Source organism: Ambystoma mexicanum, chromosome 1p (genome assembly GCF_040938575.1).
Source record: "Ambystoma mexicanum isolate Mex_15411 chromosome 1p, UKY_AmexF1_1, whole genome shotgun sequence".
Taxonomy (NCBI): Eukaryota; Metazoa; Chordata; class Amphibia; order Caudata; family Ambystomatidae; genus Ambystoma; species Ambystoma mexicanum.
This window is the reverse complement of record NC_090921.1, coordinates 963414044-963438243: the sequence shown is the minus strand read 5'-3', so window position 1 is coordinate 963438243 and position 24200 is coordinate 963414044. Positions and strand designations below refer to the sequence as shown.

Genomic DNA, 24200 nt, shown 5'->3' with positions numbered 1-24200 from the left:
AAGTTTTGATTACTATCTGCATTATTAGCATTCATTGGCTTGTGGCAATACTTGGTCCAATCGTCCCTATATGGACTTTTCATATAAGATTTGTACAGATCTTGCCTCTCAATTTCTTCCTTAAAGTTTATTTGTTCATGATACTTACTCCAGCTTTCCCCACATCGATCTCATATATGGAGACGCATGTAAATTCAGTCTATGTCACTGATTTCATCTTTAAAGTAAGTTCCCAATTGTTTATATGTCTGTCGGTATGCCCCGGGGCTCCCAATGCTCTTGGGCAGACTCACTGGTTGTTTGCTGGCGTGTCTGACCCTTGGTATAGAGCCGCAGCGATGGCCGTGCCTTGGGGGGAAGTGTTCCCAGCTTTTCAGACCCGCTCACGGTTCCCCGTTCAGCCTCTCCCACCCGTCAGTGAAACCCCTGCCTTTCACCATGACCGACAGCATCTCCACAGCTTCCGGTCTGCAAACAGTTCTTCTGCAGGCCCCACTCCGCTTCTGGTCACTCGCCGTCTAAGGGAAGCGCCCGCTTTCCTCCACAGAGTTGGCCCACGTGGGTCTGCTTTTGGTTCTGTTTCCCGCTGCGCCCGCTCTCAAACGCTCTTCTCCTGCTTAACCATTGCCATGAAAAGGCACACCATTTTTAAATATCCTGCATAGCTGATTAGCATTACAACTAGTCTGCACATTGGTGTTTCTTCTGCTCCACTTTAACTCCTTTCTCCTCTTCTTCATTCCAGTACTGAAGGTTTTATGGGAGTTCAAGGGAGTTTTGGACCTGTTAACGTCATTTTGCTTTAGTTTTATCCACATAAAAACCAACATTAACAGGAGATGTCAAGTGAGCATTATGTACATCTGAAGTGTGAATGGTATCCTGCCTAGGGTTGCTTGGCAAGAAGTGTTTAGGGTTTTACCACTGGAAGGAGTGGTATAATGACAAAATGCCATCAGGAATTTAGGGATCATAGGGTCATCTTCAAAATGAATGGAATAACACTGTTCCTCCTGATGGAGTCACCACATCTCCAAGACAGCCATCCCCTCCCAATGTGATCCTGCCTCACAATACCACCCCCAGGGCCAGGATCCGGTAGCAGCTGCTGTCCCCTGTCCACATGGGAGGAGACTTTAGGCTGAGGTTCAGTTATGACTCCACAGGATTCATCAAACTATGCTGCATTTATGTGAAGTTTCTACAGTGCACTTACGTAGTGACCAGTTTGCGTCGGAATGATCCATTCCAATTAAATCTGTTGATGCCTATCCAGTTCCAGTATTTGCTTTGCATTTAAGGTTTGTGTGTGGACAGTCCTTAAATGGTAGTTTTCTGGACTGTCCACACAGGTGGTCGAAACATCGCCTGATCTTGAGAAGTTCAAATGGAAGGAGTTTTGGAAGAGAGGGCACGTGTCGAGTAAACCATAGCCAAAGCATACTGTGTAATTTCAGGTCATGGGGGTGGCAATATCTCCATTAATGGTGCAGGCTCCATTGTCCTCTGACACCACAATGTCCAAAGCCTCATTTTATTTGATTTTTTAAAGCATAGAGCAGTGGGGTGCTGTACAGGGTGTTGGTAGCCAACTTTTTGTTTGGGCTGGCTTCTTTTAACAGTAACGGAGTACTGCGAGTTTCGCGTCACCTGGTGGTCAATGAGAGAGGCAAATCTCAGCCATTCGCAAGGAAGAGACATTATTATTTTGGTTATACAAGTCCTAGTGAAGTGCAAAGAGGATCACAAAACATGCTGGCTAAACATATTAAACCTGTGTCACGATACATGCCCCTGAACCCCTCAGGTATAACATCCCCCTGGCAGCAGTGGGGCTAAAGCCCTTCACACTGGAACCAAGGGCCTTAAAACTCCATCAGAAACATACATGGAGTCAGTCCTGCCAACTTTGGCGCCAGGCTCATTATCAGGAATAAAGTAATACCAGTTTTAGACCTTAATCCAACATTGAGGCCTATTACACAGGTCAGTTGTTTAGAACCAAGCCATGCAGTCTAGTGTTTTGGGTGTGGCTGGGCCTGGAACTACTTTACCTGGGCTATTGAAACCACACCCAAACAGCAGAACACGCTTCGCGTTATTCTGCACTCCTGCAGCGTAACACTCACCTTGTCCAGCTCCTGCTCATCTTTTTCTCCAGCAGCCCGACCCTGAAGCCCTAGATCTGGATTCCATTAATAACCTGGAAGAACAAGAACAGCATAAGCGAGCAAGAACACATACCTGTGAAGTAACCGGTCTTGAATCCATCCTGCGCTTCGCTTACCTCGCCCATCTCCGGAGTTCGCCGCAACCTGCAAAGGTAAAGAAACAAGGACAGCATTAATAACAACTCTAACCTGGGCAAGCAGCGAGTCCTGACAGCACCCTGCGCTTCTCTTACCTTGCATATGACCGGGTTTCACCGCAACATGCAAGGAGAAGGAACAAGGTCAGCATTAACAAAGCACTTACCTGGGCAAGCAGCGCTTCGATCGCTCATCACTCCGGAACATCACTGCAACCTGTACAAAGAAGGGAAGAGAACACAGGTTAGCAATAAACACCAATAAACAGCACAGCGCTCCGTGCATCAATAACTCACTGTGGTCTTCGCCATCGGCGCGGCAACTCCGAGATCGCAACCATCCCTGTGAAAACAAAAAGACATTATTAGGGAACAGTGTAGTGGAGCAAGATGCAAAGAAGACAGAAAACGGAGGGAAAGAAAGAGACAGAATAAAGATGGAAAAGACATTATAACTCACCTGGAAGACAGCAAGCAGAGTCGGAGTCACAGCCGGACTGGACCCGAAATTAGGACACATGGACCAGTGAAGCAACTAGGTCCACAGAATGCCCGCACCAACCACACGCCCCTGCACAAAGACGCAGGACGGGGAGATCAACGCACAAAAACCTAAGGTGTGCAAAAACCTCAAAGGAGGGGATTAGGACCAGATGGAGGTCGGAGTCCGCCCTTCACACAACCAGTATCTTAACCCTCCATTCTCCTGTTATAGGTGCTACCCAACGTCTGGCACATAACCAAGCAGAGAGGTCCGGGATAGCGCTTAGACATCCATGAAGTATTGTGTCGCCCCAGTGGATACCAGGTGAGCGTAACAACCTGTTATCAATTTGCATGACTGTGAAAAGTAGCCTAAACCAATGAAATCTAGGACAGATGTATCGTTTTGTGCAGAGTTCACAATGTGCACATACATTTTAAGCTAGTTGAATAATACCCCCATGCAACTTCCATTTGAAAAATGGTGAGCTGTTACCTTGAAACAAAAGGTATGCCTACTACAAGAGCATTTAGTACTGGAGGGCAACCCCCAACTCTGGGTAGGACTGGGGAAAAACAAGTAATATAAGAAAGTGATTGTCCCACCAGGAGTAATTTGTAAATAAGAACAAGTCAGTGCACATTTTTAAACATCTCTTAAGGTATGGTCCAGCATCTCAAGAGTCACTCAGAAAAAAACCTCATCACATGTGATATCGACTTCATCACCTTGAACATTCTCCACAAAATGAGAACACCGAACATGAGAAACTAAGCAAAACGGAAGTACAGCTCATTAATCAAACCAGCACTAATCAAAATGATGTTTGTTACACAATCTCACAAAAATGTTATCACAATAGAATAGACAGAAAGCTGTAACAAACCACCATTTTTTTTTATACAAAAATAAAATAAATCACATAAAAACTCAAATTAACCACGCCAGCTTCCACGCCAGCTACTGATGCAGTCCAGCATCACCAAGACTCACGCGACCACGAGGATGGATGATACGCTACGAGATCCACTGCATCCTAGGTAAACCCAATAGGGCTCTAACTGAATCATGCAGAGATGCTTCTAGAGTGCTACAACGAGGTGCATCAAATCCTACCTAAATTGCCCAGTGGGGCTGAAGGCAAATCCTATGTGTGGGCTTTGCCTTTGATGTGTCTGGCCGCACTGCAACTGGCCATGTAGCCCAGATGCTAATTCTGTTGAGACTTTTACCTTTTCCAACATGGCCGCTGCCATTTTCGGCACAGGAGTGCCTGTTCTGCCTGCCCTAATAATGCTGTGATTGGCCCTCTCTCTCTCCTAGAGGCCAATCTAGGGAGCCGGCAGGCTCAGCCATCCTCCCCCCCCCGCCCGACACACCAATGCCCCTATCTGGCCTGTCCGGCCGTGCCGCATCACCCCACCCCCCCACCCTCCCATTGAGCATGCAGCACAAGTTTCCTAATCCAGCAGGTAAATTCTGCCCATCAGTGCTTTCCCACTGCCCAGTCTCACTGCACTTGGTAGTCTGCCACCCACACCATTGTGTGCATACCTGTGTGGGCTCTTTTTCTCCTCCAGGTATCCGGTAATAATATCGCCACATATATGGTCGCCGTAAATATCGCCGGGAAAATGTTGTGGCAATATTATTTGGGTGACCATATATGTGGCGACAGGGGCAAACAAAATTTAAAAACAAAATTTGGGAGTTGTGGGGGTGTCCCCCGCATGTTTCATGCAATAATGTCGCCACAAAAAACGACAATTTTTCAGCGATATTTTTGTGGCGACATTATTACATGGAACCCCAGCAACACCATCTGCCCCTAGCAGCCTTGTTCTAACTTTTACTTCGAGTTCATGAGACATATCACCCTGCGCTCTTGCAGCATGCTGTTGATTGTCTGCCTCCTGGCTCTCACATTAGCCCACTCCTGCCGAAGACACCAACTGCCACCTTCCCACTTTGCGAACCTGCCTAATTCCACCAAGACTTTTGTGTTTATTGGAGTCCAGTGAACGCAACCCGTTTGCCTATACTTTGTGCAGCCATTTACTCATGCACATTTCCTCCTTATTTGGGTTTTTTGTGATGATTCAAGCTTTCATTCTGCTTGTCAGCAATTTTTAATTTTGAAATTTGAATCTAGATTTTTTTCACAACTCCATCTGCATTTTGGAATGTGAGCAACTTTCAGTCTAAACTTGGTCACTTCCCACTGTATTTCTTGAATCTGAAATCTGTGCTGCATTATTAATCTCAAATTTGGGTTCTGTAATTCCTGTGACCTGACTTACTGTATTTCTGTTTCTACTCCCCTATATTGGCTGCTAGGCCACCTGCTGAATTCCTCTTGCACAGTGCAGTCGTTCTTCCTGAACCTTCCACCCATGCCCCCCTACTCATGGTGCTCTCTGTCTCCCCCATCTACTGTAACTACAGCTCTCTCAAAGTCTGGAAGGAAAGAGTGTAAGAAAGCGCTCCTGGCCTCCAACCCAGGCCTCCATTGCTGATAACTACGTCAATGCTTCCTCCAGACATCACAACATCCTTTTCACTGACCCTTCTCCTGACCTATGGACTCCCCATATGGGTCTCTATCCTCTCCCCTTTTTCCTCCTCGCCCAATAATAGTGGAACCAAACAGACAGGGAGACTGCTAATCTAAGACCAATTACGAATGTCCAATTTCTTTTCAAAATTGATAAAATAGCAACCATGCAGTTCCAAGAACATCTGGACCTCTCTTATCTTAACATTGGAGGCAATCTGGCTTTCATCTACATCATGGCACCGAAAGTGCTGTGTTGGATCTGCAGACCTATATGTTAGACATCATGGATATGGTTAAGACAGGGCTATTGGCGCTTCTAGACTTATCAGCAGTGTTCAACCTCTTAGACCACAAGCGCCTCCTGATAGCGTTACCTACAATAAGAGAATACTCAGATAACGATGTGCAATGGATTCGCTCCTTAAACAGGAGCACCATGGTACGCTGGGGTGAGTCTGTTTTGGAGCTGGCCCCGCTATACTGTGAAGTCCACCAGGGCGTCTGCTTGTAGCCTTCACTCTTCAATGTGTATATTAAATCACTTTGTGACTGGCTTGCACAAATGGGAGTGCAGTTTTCTAATTATCCCGATGGCACCTAGCTGTTGTTGGAATTGAATGGCAGTTATGCCATACATTCAGACAGGTTAACCTGCATGTACAAGCCTATCAAACATAGGATGTCAACACACTATATGTTGAAACAGCTCCAAAATAGAACTTGCGATATTTGGATCAATCAAGGCCAGAGCAAAACTTGATCCAAGATATTACAATTTCGTTATTGAGGACTGTAATATTCCTGTCCTTGATAAAGTAAAGACACTTGGAATCTACATAGAGTATGATCTTGGTGCAGAGGCACACATTAATAGCATCATAAACAAATTCCCAGTACCATCTGTGACTCCTCAGACAGATGAAGCCTTTTGTCTCTGACAAAAATTGTGAAACTCTGGCCAGAGCTACCATTCTACCTAGGATTGACTATTGTAATGCTCTCTTAGGTAGCTGGTCCTGGCAAATGTGGCATCCACAAACTCCAAATTGTGTCGAATAAGGCAGTCTGTATTGTAAAAAAACATCTCCTGCAGAGCTCAGATCTCCAAATTCAGAAATGAACTGCACTGGCTACCTGTGGCTGCCAGAGTGCAGTTCAAGATGATTACTTTGACATATAAATGCCTTTATGGTATGGCTCCCCTCTACCTCAAGCAACGCATAGCTAAATACCAACCAATGAGAGAACTGCGCTCTAGAAATGCTAACCATCTCTCTTGTCCCAGAGTTCGACGCGCAAATGGATATGGCAGGTCTTTTCCAGTACAGGAAGCGCATGCATGCAATTCCTTGCCCATGGATCTACGGCAGGAAAGGAATCTCTTCCCTTTTCGGAAAAGCCCAAAAAACATTTTATTTAAATAACTGAATTGCCCCTGTTGCAGATGACCATCTAGCTCCTTCCGTGTCCTGACTTTTCTGTTTTGTCTTGTCTGTTTATGTGCGCCTTGATGCCAGCAGGCTCGGGTTGCGAAGCAAACAAAACGATCTACATGTCTTTAAAGCACAATTCACGTACTGGAGGCTTAGTATTTAACACAAAGGTTGCATAAACTTGGTCTTAAATGTATTCAGAGAGTTAAGCTCTTGCCTGATTCACTGTCGTGTTACAAGATGGATAACCCCCACGTTTTCACACCTTGCCCTTTTGGAAGTGGTGTGACTCAACAGCGCACAAACAGCATTTTTCTCAAACATTTTTAATTGTGAATAACAGGTTTTTTTTAAAGTAAATTTAAAGCTTTGAAGGCCTTTAAATACTCTTGAATAACACGAGAGAGTACAAGTCTTTTGTTTGATACACACTTCGTAAGGCACGACAACTCGGATTACTAGAACAGGAAAACATACCACGTAACGCTGCTGTATTTAATATCAATTACCATCCCTTCAAAGCAATAGGCTAACAGCTGGGAAATACTAGAGCACTCAGCATGGTTTATTTTGCCCAATACTTCACTGATCCAAAAAGCATAATCGAATACTCACAAATGGAGAAATGGATTGGGAGCAAGGAAGCAAGCAGGGTATTAATGGAAGACGTGTAAGGTGACATGCCCTACCTGGAAGCAGCTATTATTGAAGCGTTTAGCCCACCATAACAGGAGAACGCCACTGCTATGGGGATGGTCCATTTCATAAAGCTCATGGCTTCTTCTGAGAAGGTCTGAAGAGTAAGAAGTATTAACAGATTAACCCATCTTCATCATAAAGTCCAATCGTGACAACTGTTCAGCTATATGGGACTGGCCGAGGCATCTATCATACAAGGTAGGTATAACACTCACTGTTTGTGTCGGTTTTGGAATTTCATAGCCCCAGAGTTTACGTGGCATTAAAAAAAAAGTGCTTACAGTCGGTGGCTTACTGAAAGTTAAGTAGCAAATACTCATTTTAGCACTACCCTGCATGAAGTCTTCTGTTACGCTTAGAGTTACACCGTACATTTTCAGGTGACGGAGCAAAGGAAAACCACGCCATCGGCTGCAAAACATTCAAAGCAATAAATCCACCAGCTTCTACACATTTCATTAACTAATCGTGGATGGAGTTAGTGCATGCCACAAATAATAAAAGTGCTAAAAAAAAGTATCTACTTCACGTCGGTAACAGCAGCCTCGGACCAAGCACTGAATTAGATTACGTGAACCAAACAATACGAACAGGTTACTTACCTACAACTGTAGCACTGTAAGCATTTCTATGCAATAACATTATCCGTTTCAATCTCCCACCATCTCAAGTTAAACTTCAACCTATTCCAACAGGAATGAGACTTGTGCATCACTCAACGTTGCTCTTCTGCTCTCCTGAGCCCTGGTTAGATCAGAACACACTCACCAAAATTCACAAGGGATGTCTGCACTACAAATCTAGATAATTTAAAACCAGACGGGCAGGTGATGTGGACTAAGCAGAGCGGCTTGTTAGAAAGGCGCTCTCTAAGACCGCTCCATTCAGCCTCCAGCATCCGATGTGCCTGGGCACAATCAGATGGAGTTGTGAGGCTTCAGAGCAATTGATAGAAGGCAAGGAACTGATGGAGTCTTGGCAGGACTGGGCAAAAGATATGGCAGCGTGCTCCGAGGGCTGGATGTATGGGGTGGATACATATTTTACAACAAGGACTGAGAAGAGCAGACAGTCTAATGATTCCCAAATGGTGGAGGTGGGGAAGAGGCCTTTCTTTGGGGACTAGTGGGAGGTATATAGGAAATCTTAAAATGTGGCGAGGATGAATCGCACACGTGAAATAAAAGGAGGGAAGTAGGGATTATTCGTCACTGAACAAAGGCTGCAGTTTCCATTTACCATAGCAAAATGGCACGTAGAGCCTCGAGGCGAGATATTATTTGTGCTTTTAAATATCAGTCATGCTTGCCGAGGAGCACAGGGGACAAAGATGAGCACCTCTAGATGGTTATGGTATTGCTAAGGGCCTCAGAGACGTAGTGTACATTAGGGCACTGCATATGGAGGGCGCTGCAACTTCCATGGAGGGGAAGTTGGAGAAAATGAAGGGTTCATCTGTGTAATGGACAATGCACCACAAACATTTGGACAGTTGAATATGGAAATCAAGACTGGCAGAACCAGAAACAGACCTGTGTGACATTAGGGATTTCACAGAGTAAATGGTGGCAGCCAAGTCTCAGACATCAGGGTCCTGGAATACCAGTTGGGATGGATGAAGTGGTCTGGAGAGCGGCTGCAGACTCTTACATGATTGTCTGCATATGAGCAGTTGGCTTCTTTTCATGTAAAGGTAGCTTTTCCTTTACCTTCGTGGTAAGTGGAACCGGATGGCTGATGCTGCAATAACGAGGGACACAGATGATGCTACAGGACCTAGATGAAAGTGAGGCAATCCTGCGAAAAGCAGCAACGAAGAGGTCTGCAAATGGCTGGTGGGAACAGACTTCATATCTTCATGGACTGGAGTTGAGAAACCGGACAGAGGAGAAAACTAAAGGTTACAGTGTCTTTGGTGTAGTTGGAGCGTCGTCCATTTGGCATCCGAGACATGCAGCTATGCATATAAACAAAAGATTTGCATTTGTGGATAGTGGAGCATGCAAAGCATTGCTGGAGGTCTGCTCTGAGCTAGAGAACAGGAAGAAAATAGGGCCCCAAGATTACTGGCAATGGTATTGCCTGTGTATGAGTAGCTGGAGAACTACTGTCACTTTGGCAGTAATGGGGGTGGCGGATACGGTAGCTATGCATTTGGTCTTCAGTGGTTCTGCGTCTGCTCTCAAAACCCCGTACTCAGTGCTATACTTACCCCCCTCCCTTCTCACTTTCCTCAACCTTGTGTGCGCACCTTTGTGTTTTGGTCCTTTGTCTTGTTTTTATGTTCCCATTGGTTCTCCCTCAATAGCATTTAGAGCAATAGTTCTACAATGATGGTGCCTTTACAGTTGGTTGAGTTCTAGAAGGTTTACAGGATGCAAGTGAGGAAGCATGAAAGTTGAAAGTTTCAGTGAGAAAGAATGACAGTAAGAGACTTGAAAGTGTGTGACCTTAATGGCATGGTTTATGGTAGTGACCGAGGGTAAATGCAGTTTCAACAGGAAGCTTAAAAAGGTGCACACTTGTCTGTAGAGAGCAAGCTTTATCCTACGAGAAAGGGTCTGGACATTTAATTTTGCACAAAATGAAGACCATTCTCTTTGTAATCCTAGGCTTCCAACTCTAATCTGGCCAAACAAACAATGAAATGTGGAGATATTTAAACAAAACCTCCTGGGGTCAGGCACACAAGTTAAGATATGGAGGCAGATGCAGAACCATGCCCATTGATCGAGACAGAAGACCCTACACAGGAATCCTAAGTAGATATATTTGATGACCAAACTCAATGTTCCCAAACTGAAGCTAATGGGATCAAATGAGAGTGGCTGGCCCTAATCTTCCCAACCAACATGAGGCCAGGATGAGAGCCATGTAGGGGATACTGTCGCTGATGGGAGAATATCACCGGAAAGCATGGTGCATCTCAGTCTGCAAATGTTATAAGGCAAAATTGTCATCCCCTTGTAAGCAAAATGTTTTTTCAGGATACCCCTAAAGATGAAATATTGCTGCCTCTAGCCACTGCTGATTTTTCTACCACTCATGGGAGTTTTTGGTCGTATGATCCTGAAGAATGTGCTCCCAGGCTGGATCGAAATACAATGTACTGGTTCATGTTAGATCCCCAACTAATTCATTATGATTTACAGGTTTACAAATAAACAGTTACTGGTTTTTGGTTTTCAAGATTCATTCTCTTGTTTTGTTAGTGTACATTATGCAGTAGAAGAAAAAAAACGTATTAGACGGCCAAATTGCCAAGATGTGTGCTATTTCGACCGCCACTCAGAACAAATCTTATATGTGCATGGTTTTTAAACTTACACATGTTCAACTATGTAAATATAATGCGTTTTTCATGAACATCTGTTTCTCTGCCATCGGTCTGATTTACTAGAATTTTGCTGGGCGAAGTGCCGCAAGGCAGAACATGTCGGCAATTTGATATTGAAAAATGTTTGATGTGTATTTCTGCATTTGAAGTTAATGCAAATTTTGTGTCCCCCATTGATTACTTTATTGAACAAACTCATGTAACTGGTGTCTGCAACCTTTGCAGCTTTCAATGTTTTGGACGACAACTTCTCCTCCACCCCAGCTAGCATAGTCAAAGGTGGGATAATCATGGGAATCGTAGCCCAAAATATCTGGAGAGCCACAAGCAAAGACCAATTGTATACACAAGCTCACTACTCTTACTTGTTTGGATCCCACGTCCATTGGTCAAGTATGTCCATCCACACTTTACCCAGTGTTAACAGTGCAGAAAGAGGAAACGGACACACAGGTGGCTTGATTGTTGGCACAGACTTATTTAATCCAAATAAAGAGGAAACCCACATCTCCCTAAGTCCAACAACGGTTTCCCTGCCCCAACTAAGGATTCAGTCAGAATGTCCAAGTAAATGAAGTGTCCACCGTCGTGTGCCAAAATGCCTACTTCTGTCCCTCACACTTGTAACTAATACTAAAGAGGGAGTGGATCTGCTTGGTCCAGAAGAATGGTTCCCTTCATCTGGAGAGTGGACTATAGTTCCAATTGCAGGTGGGAACTTCGCCTGACAGAATGACTCCCTTTCCACGGTCTCTGTTGCTTTCCAAGATATCAAAGTTCCACCTTATGATTATGTAACATTCTCAGTTCCATTTCAAAAGGTATAGTTCCAACTCAAACATCATTCCTTATTGCCCATAGTGAAGACAACTATTGGGTGCCTGGAGAAGGTCTCACTTCCCCAAGTATCTTGTTCTGAATACTTCTACAGTGGCTTCCTTCCCCAGATCTCTCTTGGCTTCACGGTACACAACACCAGGGTTTTGGCTTCTTTTCCCTGGTCTCTCTTGGCTTGCAGGTTCACTATAGTAGGGGGAATTACTCTTTCCCCGGGCCCTTCTTAGGCTCTTATTTTTGGGTGCAGGCCCCAGATCCGTGTTGGCAGACCTGGTTTACTTACTTGCCAGGTACTACGACAAGGAAGAGTGATTGAGCTAACCTCTTTCTTACGTTGCAGGTTCCAGACCCTCCTCTCTTTTTATGTCTTGTGGGTGATCAACCTGGTTCACTAATCTGCCAGGTAATACTGTGTCTCAGATTACTTAAGGCAGTCTCTCTAGAGGAGTGGTCTTCATACTTTTTTGGGCTGGCCCCCCTGAGCAAAATTTCGGCAGGCTGGGACCCCCAAAAATGCCAAATGGATAATATGTACAAATGGCTATGAATTATTGTGCACTGTCACCGCACCCTACTCCCAGTATAGTCCCTGGGCTCCACCACCTGCTCCCATCACAGTAGCAGGCTCCCTCCTCCCACTCCTACCCAGTCCCTCTCTCTCCACTCTGCTCCCACCACCATCCCAGTGCTCCCGCCCATCCTGCTACTACCACAGACGGAGGGCCAGTGGCAGCTGGTGAATTTTTTTAAGTGGAGGGGCATAAATATTTCCCACAACACAAAAATGCCATAGCGACCAAGCGTAGCGAGGGAGCCGGAGCCAATCAAGGCAGGTTTGGAGGGTCCCCCCCCGTGAATTCTTTTTAAATAATGGGTTAAAATGTTGCAATTGGTAAGAAGCCAAACAGTTTGCAATTGACACTGGGGGGCCAAGGGGGTAAAGAATGATATTTTTGACTAGACATCTATGATAGATCTCCAGAAAGAAAAATACCATCCCTAGCCCCTGGGCTCCACAGCGCCTCAGAAGGAGAGCTTATTTTGGCAGGTGGGTAGGGGTATTGTGCAACAAAGGCATTTTTAAAATGCCTTTGTTGTACCACCCTCCTTCCCCCCTCTAGTCTCCACTCGCCAAAATTAGCTCAACTGACACACACACACAAGCACCCATCACCATACACTCACTCATAACACAAGCATACACGCATCCATACACATTTAAATAATAAATAAATGAACATAAACGTCCCTTTTGCGCGTGGGTGCTCAAATGCCCTGCTTCAGGTTGCTCTGTCAGTATGTGCGAGGAGGCACAGAAGCTCCCCCTTCGCACATACAGACATGCAGTGCCCCAGCCAGCATGGCTCAGTGAGCATGTGCGGCTGAGGAACTGAACTGTCAAAAGGGAAACAAGGTTTCCCTTTGACAGTTCAGCCAGCCAAGGAGCTCTCCCTCAGCTGGAAAAAGCAGCTGAGGGAGTGTTTCACTGGGCTGGCTCATTGGCTCTTCCATAATGGTTGAGGAGGCCACTGGGTGGACGCCCCCTCACCCATTATGGATGAGCCATCAGGCTCAGACTGGCCTATAGGGCAATGCCCGTACCAAAAATACAAAATGCTAGTGTAGGCCAGTCAAAATGGGCCACTTTTCTGGCCAATGTGGGCCTGTTTGAGGAGTTACTTCACTATGCAGCTATTAGTTTTGACCATTGTTGCTGAATAAATATTCTTTCAATATCACAATTTGTTTACATTTTAACAAAAAACATCCCCCTTGAGTACTATTCAAACAGCCTGTGACTAAAGGAATGAATATCCATTTGCCACTGCAGGGCGCTTTTTCATTGTGCCCGAGACAGTTTTATGTTCCAGTCCGACCATGTGAGCCGCCCGTGCCCATTTCCTCCAATCTGCGCGCCCCACAGTTTGAAGATCGCTGCTCTAGAGTTATGTATGGGTCCCCAATCGGCGTTTCGGGCTTCACTTGCCCGCCTTTCTTCCCCCAACAGCCTTGTACCTTTTGGGTCTCTGTCGGGTCTTGTATGCGAGTTGCAAGCAATTCAGTTGTTACGCAAACGAAAAGAGCGCGGGAAGCCGAGCTGGACTACAGCAGCGGCTCTGCAGCGTTTTGTGCTGGGCGGATGGAGTCTCTCTCCAAGACTGGACTGTCTGAGATCTCTGCTCCGTCAGACTACTTGTCTTCCAGCTCTACGGTCCACCAAGATACTACAGACCAAGTAGGGAACGCCTCTTCCCTCGTTCTCACTTCCCGTTCAGCAACTACCTCCCTGCCACATGATGGATATCCTCCAGGGAGGGTCTGACTCCTTGCTTTTTCTTCTTCTATTTTGTATTGCTTCGGCCAATCAAGGGCTCTGAAATACTACACTGCTCCCTAATGTTTTGAGAATTGCTTTTCAACCTCTGTACCTCCTCCTCATACTCATCCCAGTATTCCCCCAGCATCACCTCGTCTCAATACTACTTCTACCATGTGGGCGACATGTACGTGGGATGGCAAGGTAAAGGAGGGTTAGTTAGGTGGGGGGGAATTGACGTAAAGTATACCGTGTTCTATGCGGATATTCATCCCTAGTCCCATGGGGGGGGAATCCCTTCCATCTCTCCCCATGAGATCCTCCTGCTGATTTCCACCCCAAGGGGGACTATCGGGTAGAAGCCTCATCTCCCTGGCCTCATGAGATGGGGGCTCCCCCCAGGGGAGAAGTGAAGACATCCAAGGATTCGTTCCACTAGACAGTTTACCAGTTTATATAGGATATAAACTAATATGCCTGCAAAGCTTGAGAAAGCAGATTCCAAAATGGATCTTTGAACAGTTAGGAGTATTAAGCATGAGCGGAAAACAGTGCCCCAGTTAATAGAAAACCTATCCTAGAAGGCTCCTAACCAGACTTTCTCAAAACCCCTTCGATAGCACCACTTTAGAACTGACCCATTATCTGTGTTCCTTCTATTGCAAAAATCCCAGTGAGCATTCATTATTTATCAATACCTCTGGTAGGTGCAGAGAGATCAACCTGCAGTTTGTGTGCAGGGGTTTTCACCAATGTATTCCAAACTCGCACTGTTAAATTTGATTGAGCAGTCTGGCTTCACTCTCGGGTACGGGGAGAGATGCTAGAACGTTCAGAGAACACACACAGATGAAACAAGTAATCTATTGTCCAAGATGTGTGTACTGAAATGCATAAAATATAACAAAAATGTGTGCATAAAATACAAGAAAAACAGAGCTATTAAGCACAGATATTAAAGAAAAACAGCTTTGATCTCCAAAGCAGGCACTAAAGAACACTAGCAGAAAAGCAACAGTATCAAAACAAAAGATACTTTCTAAAAGCTGGCTAATCTCAGAGTACAACAAAATCAATGCAGTGACTCTGAAAATTCTGCTAAGGTAACTGGGCAAGTTCCCATTAAATGAATGGGACAAACCCAATATGCAAGTTGCTGTTGAAGTTGCACACAAGGTACGTACCTGTGAGCCCTAGGAGGAAATGTGAAGGAAAAGGAGCCGTCCAAATTGAACCTGCCCAAAAAGCACAACCGCGAGTGCCCTAGGAGGAAATGTGAATTACGTTTTAATAACCAGTACCCGTGAGCCCTAGGAGGAAGTGTGAAGGAAAAGGAGCCTTCAAAATTAAACCTGCCCAAGAAGCAAAACAGTGAATGCCCAGCGACTTGAAGGTGTTCCAAATGGGGAGGCGGGGCAGGTGTTATGGGTGAAGAGTCTTGCTTTCGGGATGGAGTCTGGGCAGAAGTCTGTTCCAGCCTTCGATTTCGAATTCAAAGACGACAGGGCCAGCACTTTGGGGTTCACTACGAAGAACAACCTCCAGAAATAAACTCACAAACAAGAAGGGTCAGCTGATGCAGCAGCAGAGCAGTCTTGAGGAGGCCCGCTCAACAGATTACAGTGCAGACTAAGGAGGGATTGAGGGTCTTAGCACTGCCTGCCAGCTCAGCTTTAGCACGAGGCCAAGTAGGCCAGAAGGAACGACGTCCCTTAACAGAGTCAACACAAAGGGTTAGCAGTACACAAAGCCAGCTTTGGTCCATGCACAAAAGGAGGGACATTATAAAATGTTTGCTTAACGTGCCAAATCATAAACTGTTCATCCAGAAACTCTGACCAGTCTCTGCTTCTCACTTCCTACACATAACTGCAAAGTTCCATGGTTTATGGTGGCACAACCTGCTAATATTCATGTTAAATGTTTAACATCCATCGAAATGCGCTCCGATAGACACATTATCCAACTACTTAAAGCTATCCACAACATTTCAAGGTTTTCAGAGAACAGTACCAAGTTATTCACTGAAAGCTTGTTTAAAGTCTAAACAGTTTAATGTAAAATAAGCTTAATATAGAAAACACTTAATGCATCCAAATTCACCCAATCGTAAATTATTTGTCTCCAAATTCTAAAGAGACGATTTCTAGATCCCCTAATATATTTAGAAAATGTCCTGGCCTTTTGTGACTCTCAATGCAAATTGTTTCCATTATGCAAATTCATGAAGTTCTGAAATTTATAATGTGGAAAGCTGGCAATTTTGAAAACTTTTCTGTGGCTTTTGATGTTCAATCATAAATCTGTTGCTACCAATCTTTGCAGGACATGCAACTATCCCATGAAATGCATGGCTTCCACTGGCCTAGCAATCAAACTACTCAAGTAAAAAAACAGTTTCAATTGCACATGCAAAGTGCACCTGCTAAGTGCTACAGTTGGTGCGTCTTGCGGCTTTATAGGAATTTTGTGAAGCGGCTTTACACTTCACCATTCTTGAGGGAGGAGCCAATTTAAATAAGCACATTGCCTTACGTGCGCACACAAATTGTCTTTGCTATGTGCTACAACAGGAGTTGGGAGCAAGAGTTGGGAGTGGGGAAGAGTCTTTCTTTTAATCGGTAAGCAGACAAGTTCGCTTAATCTATTTGAACACACTAAACTCCAATGCGCTATTTTTGTCTGGCACCATGTAGGATTTACATAGTAAATCTATACTGCCATACCATCCCTCCAGACCACTCATCCAAATCATAATGATTCTGTTTTACTTATAACGACAGTTAAAGCTGATCCTCATTCTGGGAGACAGAGTATGCCGGCTATCACTATAAATGAACACAACAAGGGCAAAATAACTGATCATTTCCCCCAGATGCAGAAGTTTGAATTGGCAAATGTCTTGATGCCACCCAAATCATCAAAATTAACTGTGGACACTGTTGAGGCCTTCCAACTACAATAGGCTCTTCTCTACCATAGATGCGCAGTAAGACTTCGGCCCTTTATTCCGCCAATGTTATTGTGGATGCAAAGAAAGTTCTAGTGGCACTGGATCCGCATCATTGAAATCATTCACTGGTCTCTTCGCTAGATAAACCCTCTATTTTTACCAATCACAAAGTGATGGCTCTGTGCGTCTGCCCAGTTTGGTCACCCCCACTTTCTGCTATGTGTGCATTTCACACAAAACCGAGATGAAGAATTAAAAGAAAATTCCTTCCTCTCTCAAAAGAGGTAATCACAAAACATTTAAGTGCTTTGAACATTCTGACTCATGCACTTTATTAGCACAGGCTGTTGGAGGAGATCTTAATGAAAAACGGCATAGCAACCGCTGCAATAAAAGGCAGGAGGGTAAAAAGAAATGTCTTGCCTTTGCTAAGCCACCAAGCAAGCATTGTAACCTTTTTGGGGGCTACTGAATCCTCTAATGAGGCTACCCCACATCAAGAGTCAATATGTTTAACTGGTGATGCAAAGTGGCTAATCGAAAATGTTATACTTTTAATACCGACCTTGACTATTTACCAAATTATTTGGAGAGAACAATTTTATGTCAGGTGCAATGTACCTTGCAGGTGCGCAAAGGTTGTACTGGTCGTCGTCGTCATGATGGCCTCAGGGCTTTACCTACGAACAATGACATTAAAGGTGGGAGGGGGGTTGGTAAGTGGAGTTCTAGCCATTTCATGAGATCTCGGAAATATCCCTAATAAACCTTTTGTCCAGAACGCTTTTTGCATGAAAAGACTGCCAGAATATACAATTTTACACACATTCGGTCAAATACACAGCTGTTAAGAACTACCAGAGACAGGGATTTAATATAATTAATGATAGAATTTATATTGTACGGTTACATGTCAATTTGTGAATCATTAATGAAATTTATGTCGCTGAAACAGAGGCATTCTTAATTTTAAGTTACGATTTATTTGCTATGTTGATGGTCAACTCTCGGGTGTAAGTTGAATTTATTAATGACTAATATGAGGTTTCTGGGAATCAGCTGAAATGGTCATGGTTGCCATCCATTCTGCAACCCAATAAGGAAAGTGTGGCGCAGCCTGACGGATGTTTGAAGGCTGCTTTACCAAATTCCTCTCTTGAACTTAAATAGGATATTAATTGACTTATTCAATGCATAGGTGTTCCCAAGTTTACTGATTTATATATTTTTTGCAACGCGTTTGGTTGTTGGACAGCTATAAAGTTTTCTTACTTCCAGTGGATAATGGTTCTCATGGAAGAACATCCAGTGGTTTACTAACCGCTATCTGCAATGTCCATGGAAGACCATGCCATTCTTTGGTCCGAATCCAGCATGGGCCTTTGGCAATTAAGGTGACTTGGAACAAAACATGGAGCTGTTACTGAACAATGGCAACCCAGCTCAGGTTGTGGGTGAGGATTTTGAAAGTTCAGAGAAGTTTTTCCAACTTGGTATGGTGAAAATTAATCTGATTATGTTCTAATTGCTTAATATTCTTCAGTGTTTTTGCCCAGAGATAGAGTGTGTGGGTCTCTATAAACTTCCTAGATAATCTAAGAACAGTAGTTATAACACACATGGCAATAGTTGGGCAGAGCTAGTTGATAGCTGGGTTTTTTTTTCAAGTGGATTGGAAATCCTGATGAGGCATTACAAGCAAATCCACCTTGCAAAGGAGGGATGCAGTGCTTCTACTATAGATTACATTTTTGTCTCTTCTCTACATCAGTGATTTTGAAAGCTTAATGTTGTGGAGGCGGTGCAGAGAGACCACACCATTTTCAATGGCATAACTGAAAGACTTGATAGTACCGCTTACAAGAGACGTGGCCCACATGTTTGATGGTGAACGGGGGCCGGTTATTATAGTAAAGTTCAACAGGAAAATAACTTCTTTTTATATTCCTTAAACTCAGAGGAGAGATGAGAGACTTTTTCGCCTACTTGCTTTGCAAATGTCTTTATTGACTGGTTAAATGTTCCAATGTCTTATGGAGCCTTGAGAGAGAGAGGCAGACTAGTAAATCATAACCATATTTCTGATCATTCGATCCAAATGAAAAAGGGTTCAGGTGTAATCTAATCAAGATTAATAAGGAAAGGTTGTTTAACGACACTTTCTTGGTTTACAATTTCCTTCGGATACAAAGATCTAAAAACGGGCTGAGTGCGCAGAAACATCTTATATTGCAAAACATAGTGAACTTTTATTAAAGAATTGTTGCTCAAAGACAATTTTTTTTTAGGCAATATAAGTAACGAAATAGTCAAACAAAAATCTCTACAACTGAATCAGATTTTGGAATTGAGCAGGACCAATTATTATGGAACACTATGCTTTTCTGTTGGGGCATGTATCCTGGGGGCAAAGGTTCCCTTTTCTCCATGGGATTTCGATTTCAATGGCGATGACTTTAAAGAACTGGTCACCCCCGCCCCAAAATATTTCCAAGCAAGTGGGCCAGAAGGCCTTTTCGAATAATGCACTAAAAGGTGCGCTTAGATTGTCCACCAGGGGGCGCAGGGATGCAGTAACTGCTGTGGGCTGCTCCTCACCCACAGGGTCTTTTGGGACCAGAACACCCCTCCCCCCCGGCCCCAGAGAGCAATCAGAAGTGCACCCTTACCCCCTGGTTTGAACACACCATGGTGCCTCACTGGACCCTTCTCCCATGATCCAGAGCCCCAGCTGAGCCAAGATCCGGCCTGCGACATTCTGCCTGGGGAGAGCCCAGTTCCTGTGCTGATGGCAGGAATAGCAGTGGAAAGATCTGTGTCCATGGTCTGTGGAAGGCCCAGGCGGAGGAGCACCGCGGTGGGTGTTTGGCGCCCTACCCGGGTGGAGACCTTGAGGCCTGCCAACCCCCTCCCAGCCTCGACTGTGGAGTGAAGTGTCCCCGGATCGCTGGAGACAGAGGTGAGGCGTGAGGGCCGGCCGGGGAGGGAGCATCTGGATACAGGGGGGGACCGCAGGAGCACACTTTTAGACCAGATTTAGTGCAGCCCCGCCTGGGTGGTCCCCGCCTGAGTGGTGGAGACATCCATCACCTTTGGCCCGGAGGTGAGGGCCCACAGCAGGAATGGAGCATCAGGATCCAGGTCCAAGCAGAGTCACGGGGGAGAACTGCAGCATCTGCACCCCCCACCTGCCCTCACCCAGTCAGCAGGAGGATGAAACAGCTCTATCGGAGGGACCCCTGGAAGGTCTTCACTGCCCCTGGTCCGGGATTCTAGGGCTACGCTGCCCTTCCTTACTTTACGCCTCATTCCTTCACAACTCCTGACAGCCACTTACTTAACCCTCTCCAATCTTTGGGGGGTGGGTGGGGGGAGGATCACCCAGACGGGGGAGAGTGACTTATGAACGTTACCCCTCGTGGGGCCACTCCCCATATGCAGGATGTACAGACTGGATCTCTTCACCCGGAAGGCCTGGCGCCCCTTGCCCCCACAGATAGTGCATTATTCCCCCCCCCCACAGCAGCACAGTGCTCTCGAACCTAGAACTGGTTAAACTGTCCAGGAATTTAAGTGCTCAGCAGGATCAGGAGACGTGGGGAAACAGGCACAAGACGCCGCCTTTAGGTTGTCCTTTTCCCCCGGGGGGCCCTACACCCATGAGTTGGTCATCCTCGCTCCAAAAATACCACTACGAAGCAGGGGCCAGGCACTCCCAGGGGTCTACACCCTCCACAAGTCATGGAGGACACCCACTCTATAAAGGCAGGGTGGAAATAATGGGCTTTAGAACAGACAGTGGCAGAAGGCTTGGTGGCCTTGGCAAGAAAGTTGATAATGTGGGCGACAGGATCCAGGGTCTGGAGGCTAATCAATCCTCAATCGACACACTGGAGACTCCAATGGATATGAGATTCTCGGAACTTGAGACGAGGGAAGAGCAGTGTACCTTGAAAATTGATTAATTTGAAAACCGAGCGCACCAGGACCAACCTGAGGGTTTTTGGTTTCCAGAAAGACAGAATCGCAAGGGGACATAATTAAAGCCATAAACTATGTCATCAGAAAGGTCTTCAATGAAGAGAATACCACAGAGCCTTCCATCGACAGAGCTCATAGAGCAGGAGGGGGTACCCGGGGATCGCCGTCAGTGTTGGCCAAATTCCATTACTACACAGAGAAAGCGAAGAACCTGGACATGGCGAGAAAGACGGGTCCGGTGACGTGGGGAAGCCTCACAAATAACCATATTCCAAGACCTACCAGCCTTCACTCTATCCTGAAGAAGGCTATGCACCCCTAACAAAATGGCTTTGCTCCAAGTGAGTGCGGTACAGATGGGGATTCCTCTTTGAGTTTGAGGGGTACAAATATAACCTTGTTACAGAAGACATTAATAGAGTGACGCAGGAAATTCTTGGAGTGGCCGAGCTGGTGGCTGCCCTCAGGGGGGCCAGACAGGACATAGAGCAAGGCCCCAAAAAGCAAAGGCACCGTGGATAGACACGATGCCAGGCGCTTCGCAAATTTAAGACACTGAATCTTGCATACCCCCCTCAATCTTGAGGGGTCGAGGAGATCGTTAGCAGCTTCTGGAAGGGAGTCCGTTATCAAGCCAAATGTTAGGAGACAAGTGAATTCTCAATAAGCTTTGTAGTGCTGTGAGGCCGTTCAGGTCCCACTTTATTGTTTTGTTATTCCATTTTTACTGTTTCTCCTTTATGCATAGTGCCCGGGGGCTGAGCTAACTATGAAGAAAGGAGGCTATATGAAGGGGGCTCAGAGGTGCCCATGTGAAAATAGACAGCGCGGATTCGGGAGAGTGCATCCAGCGAGTGCTGCTCCACTTCACTGCCCGACTGCCTAGACCGACTTCCACTGCGTGTTTGACTTTGCTTCCTCCAGTTGGATACACCAATATTTCTACTCTTGTGGACTCATATGTATGTGCCTAAACCACACCCCTTTTCCCAGCGTGCTCATCTGCAAGAAGGCGCTCACATTCGGGAGACTTTGCTTGTTTGTTTTATTATTTGTAATGTGCGCCTAACCCAGAGGTAGCAGGGCACAAAGGCAAGAAGAGGATTGTATAGCTTAACTTACATAGGGAATACCAAGTAGAATACAGCTGTGGTTACAGTGCTGGACACTACAGCATTACACCAATGTGCAAAGTTACATATTTACATACATACATACAATATTTATAATTACAAGTTACATGTTATATCAGCAAGTTTGAGCGGAAGCATAGGAAATACCAAATATATAGGTTATTTGTCATGCTGCTTAATCCAGTGGATGAGGTTAGATCTGAATTGTAGGTAAGGGAGGTCTTCCCTTAAGGACGGAGGAAGGGAGTTCCAATGTTGTGCTGCTTGGACAGGAAACCTACTCCGCCCTGTCATAGAATGTTTAAATCTAGGAACCAGTGAAAGGTTAGAGTTGGCCTTTCTTCAGGGGCGGCCAGATGCTAGTCTAGTAAATCTCGCTATGAGGTATTGAGGGGCAGATTGGTGGAGACATTTGTGAGTCAGTGAGGCTGATTTAAGGAGACTCTCGTCTTTCGTAGAAAGCCAATTGACAGATCTTCTAATGTCTGTGATGAACAAGTTACTTCTTACCTTGTAACGTTCTTTCGATGGGATGTTTCGACGTATTTCTTACCTTGATAGATTACATCCCAGCTTGCTGGCCTCGGAAATGTTTTCAGTAGAGGGCGCAGCGCGTCGACATCCCTCGAGCTAGTGTCCCTCGACAGCCTCCGCCTCGGCGCCGACGTCATCGTGCGTATATATAGACTCGCGCAGCGACTGTTGCTCAGTTCCGTTTTGAAGCTTGAAATTAGCTGTGCATGAATTGGTTATTGACCTTGAAGGAGCGTAAGCTGCAACTACAAGGGAAGTTTTACTGCGGGGATGGATGGGAGGGGCGATAAGGAATACGTCGGAGGGACATCCCATCGAAAGAACGTTACAAGGTAAGAAGTAACTTGTTCTTCGAACGGATTGTGTCCTCCGACATATTCCTTATCTTGATAGACTCCCATAGCAGTGGTGTGAAAGAGAAGGTGTGAGTAAAACTGGAATATTTCACTTTAAGAATGAACAGAATGTAACACAGCTTTGCCAAATCTTGTCTCCTGGCTAGAGGAGGAATGCAGACTGTAGAATTTTGTAAAGGTATGTGCGTACGACCATGTGGCAGCCGCACATATGTCCCGAATCGATACCCCTCTTTGGAGAGCCGAAGAGGCTGCAATACCCCTGGTTGAATGAGCCCTAAGATGTTGAGTTGTTTAAGTTGAGGGAGAAGCCCAGTTTGTGAAGGAAGTGGCAGACATAATCTAGCTGGATCTGAGCTTGTTCCGAAGATACTGTTCTGATCAACCAATCATCGGGGTATGGGTAGACGTTGATCCCTTCCCTCCTTAGACTTGCAACCACTACCGACATTAGCTTGGTGAAGTCCCTCGGGGCGGAGGTCAGCCCAAATGGCAGAACTCAAAATTGATAGTGAAAGTTACCAATTGCGAACCTCAGGTATTTCCTGTGTTTGAGATGGATTGGAACATGGAAATAAGCATCCTGAAGGTCTAGAGATACCAACCAGTCCTGAAGCTGGAGGGCCTGAAGGATCTGAGAAAGTCACCATCTTGAACTTGTCCTTCCTGAGTAATTTGTTCAATTCTCATAAGTCCAAGATGGGTCTCAGTCCTCCGTCCTTCTTCGGTACTAGGAAGTAGGGGGAATACCAACCCTTGTTCCTCTCCGCTGCAGATACCGGTTCTATGGCACCTTTCTCTAGCAGGTCTAGAATCTCCTGCATAAGGAGCTGATCTGGAAACTTCAAAGAGTTGTTCCCCGGTGGATGACTGAGGGGTGTGTAGAAAAGGCAGGCAGTAACCTTGGGCAACTGTCTCCAATGCCCAAGCATCTGACGTAATAGCCTTGCCATTCTGCCAGATGTTGTATTAACCTGCCCCCTACTGGTGTCTTGTGAGGGGAGACCTCAGACGGGTTTAGAAGCGGCTGACGCATATGCCGAGGGTAAAGTGGCACCTGCTGCTGCGTTTTTTGTACCTTTAACCCGTCCACCACGGGTGAATCGTTTCTGGCCCCTTTGAGCTGGCTGTCCTCTGCCTTTTCCAAATGTGTAGTAAAAGCGAAAGGACCTACCCCTCCAGGATGTTCCTGAGGGGCGATTCAGAGTCTGATGGATTGCAGCCCCAAGAGATTTCGCTGCTGCCTTGGATGTTTGTAACTTCTCCAGGCT

The 24200-nt window shown here is 45.5% G+C and overlaps 1 protein-coding gene across 5 annotated transcripts in view; it reads right to left on the bottom strand.

Moving 5' to 3' along the window:
- SLC7A6 (solute carrier family 7 member 6) overlaps positions 1-24200 on the bottom strand; it is an 874508-nt gene that overhangs the window by 327594 nt on the left and 522714 nt on the right. Inside the window, exon 6 of one of the 5 annotated variants that reach the window (XM_069653642.1) lies at positions 7472-7575. The exons of the other annotated variants lie outside the window; for them this stretch is intronic. Within the exon in view, the coding sequence (XP_069509743.1) occupies positions 7472-7575 (104 nt within the window). The remainder of the gene's footprint in view (positions 1-7471; positions 7576-24200) is intronic. 5 annotated transcript variants of the gene reach the window in all.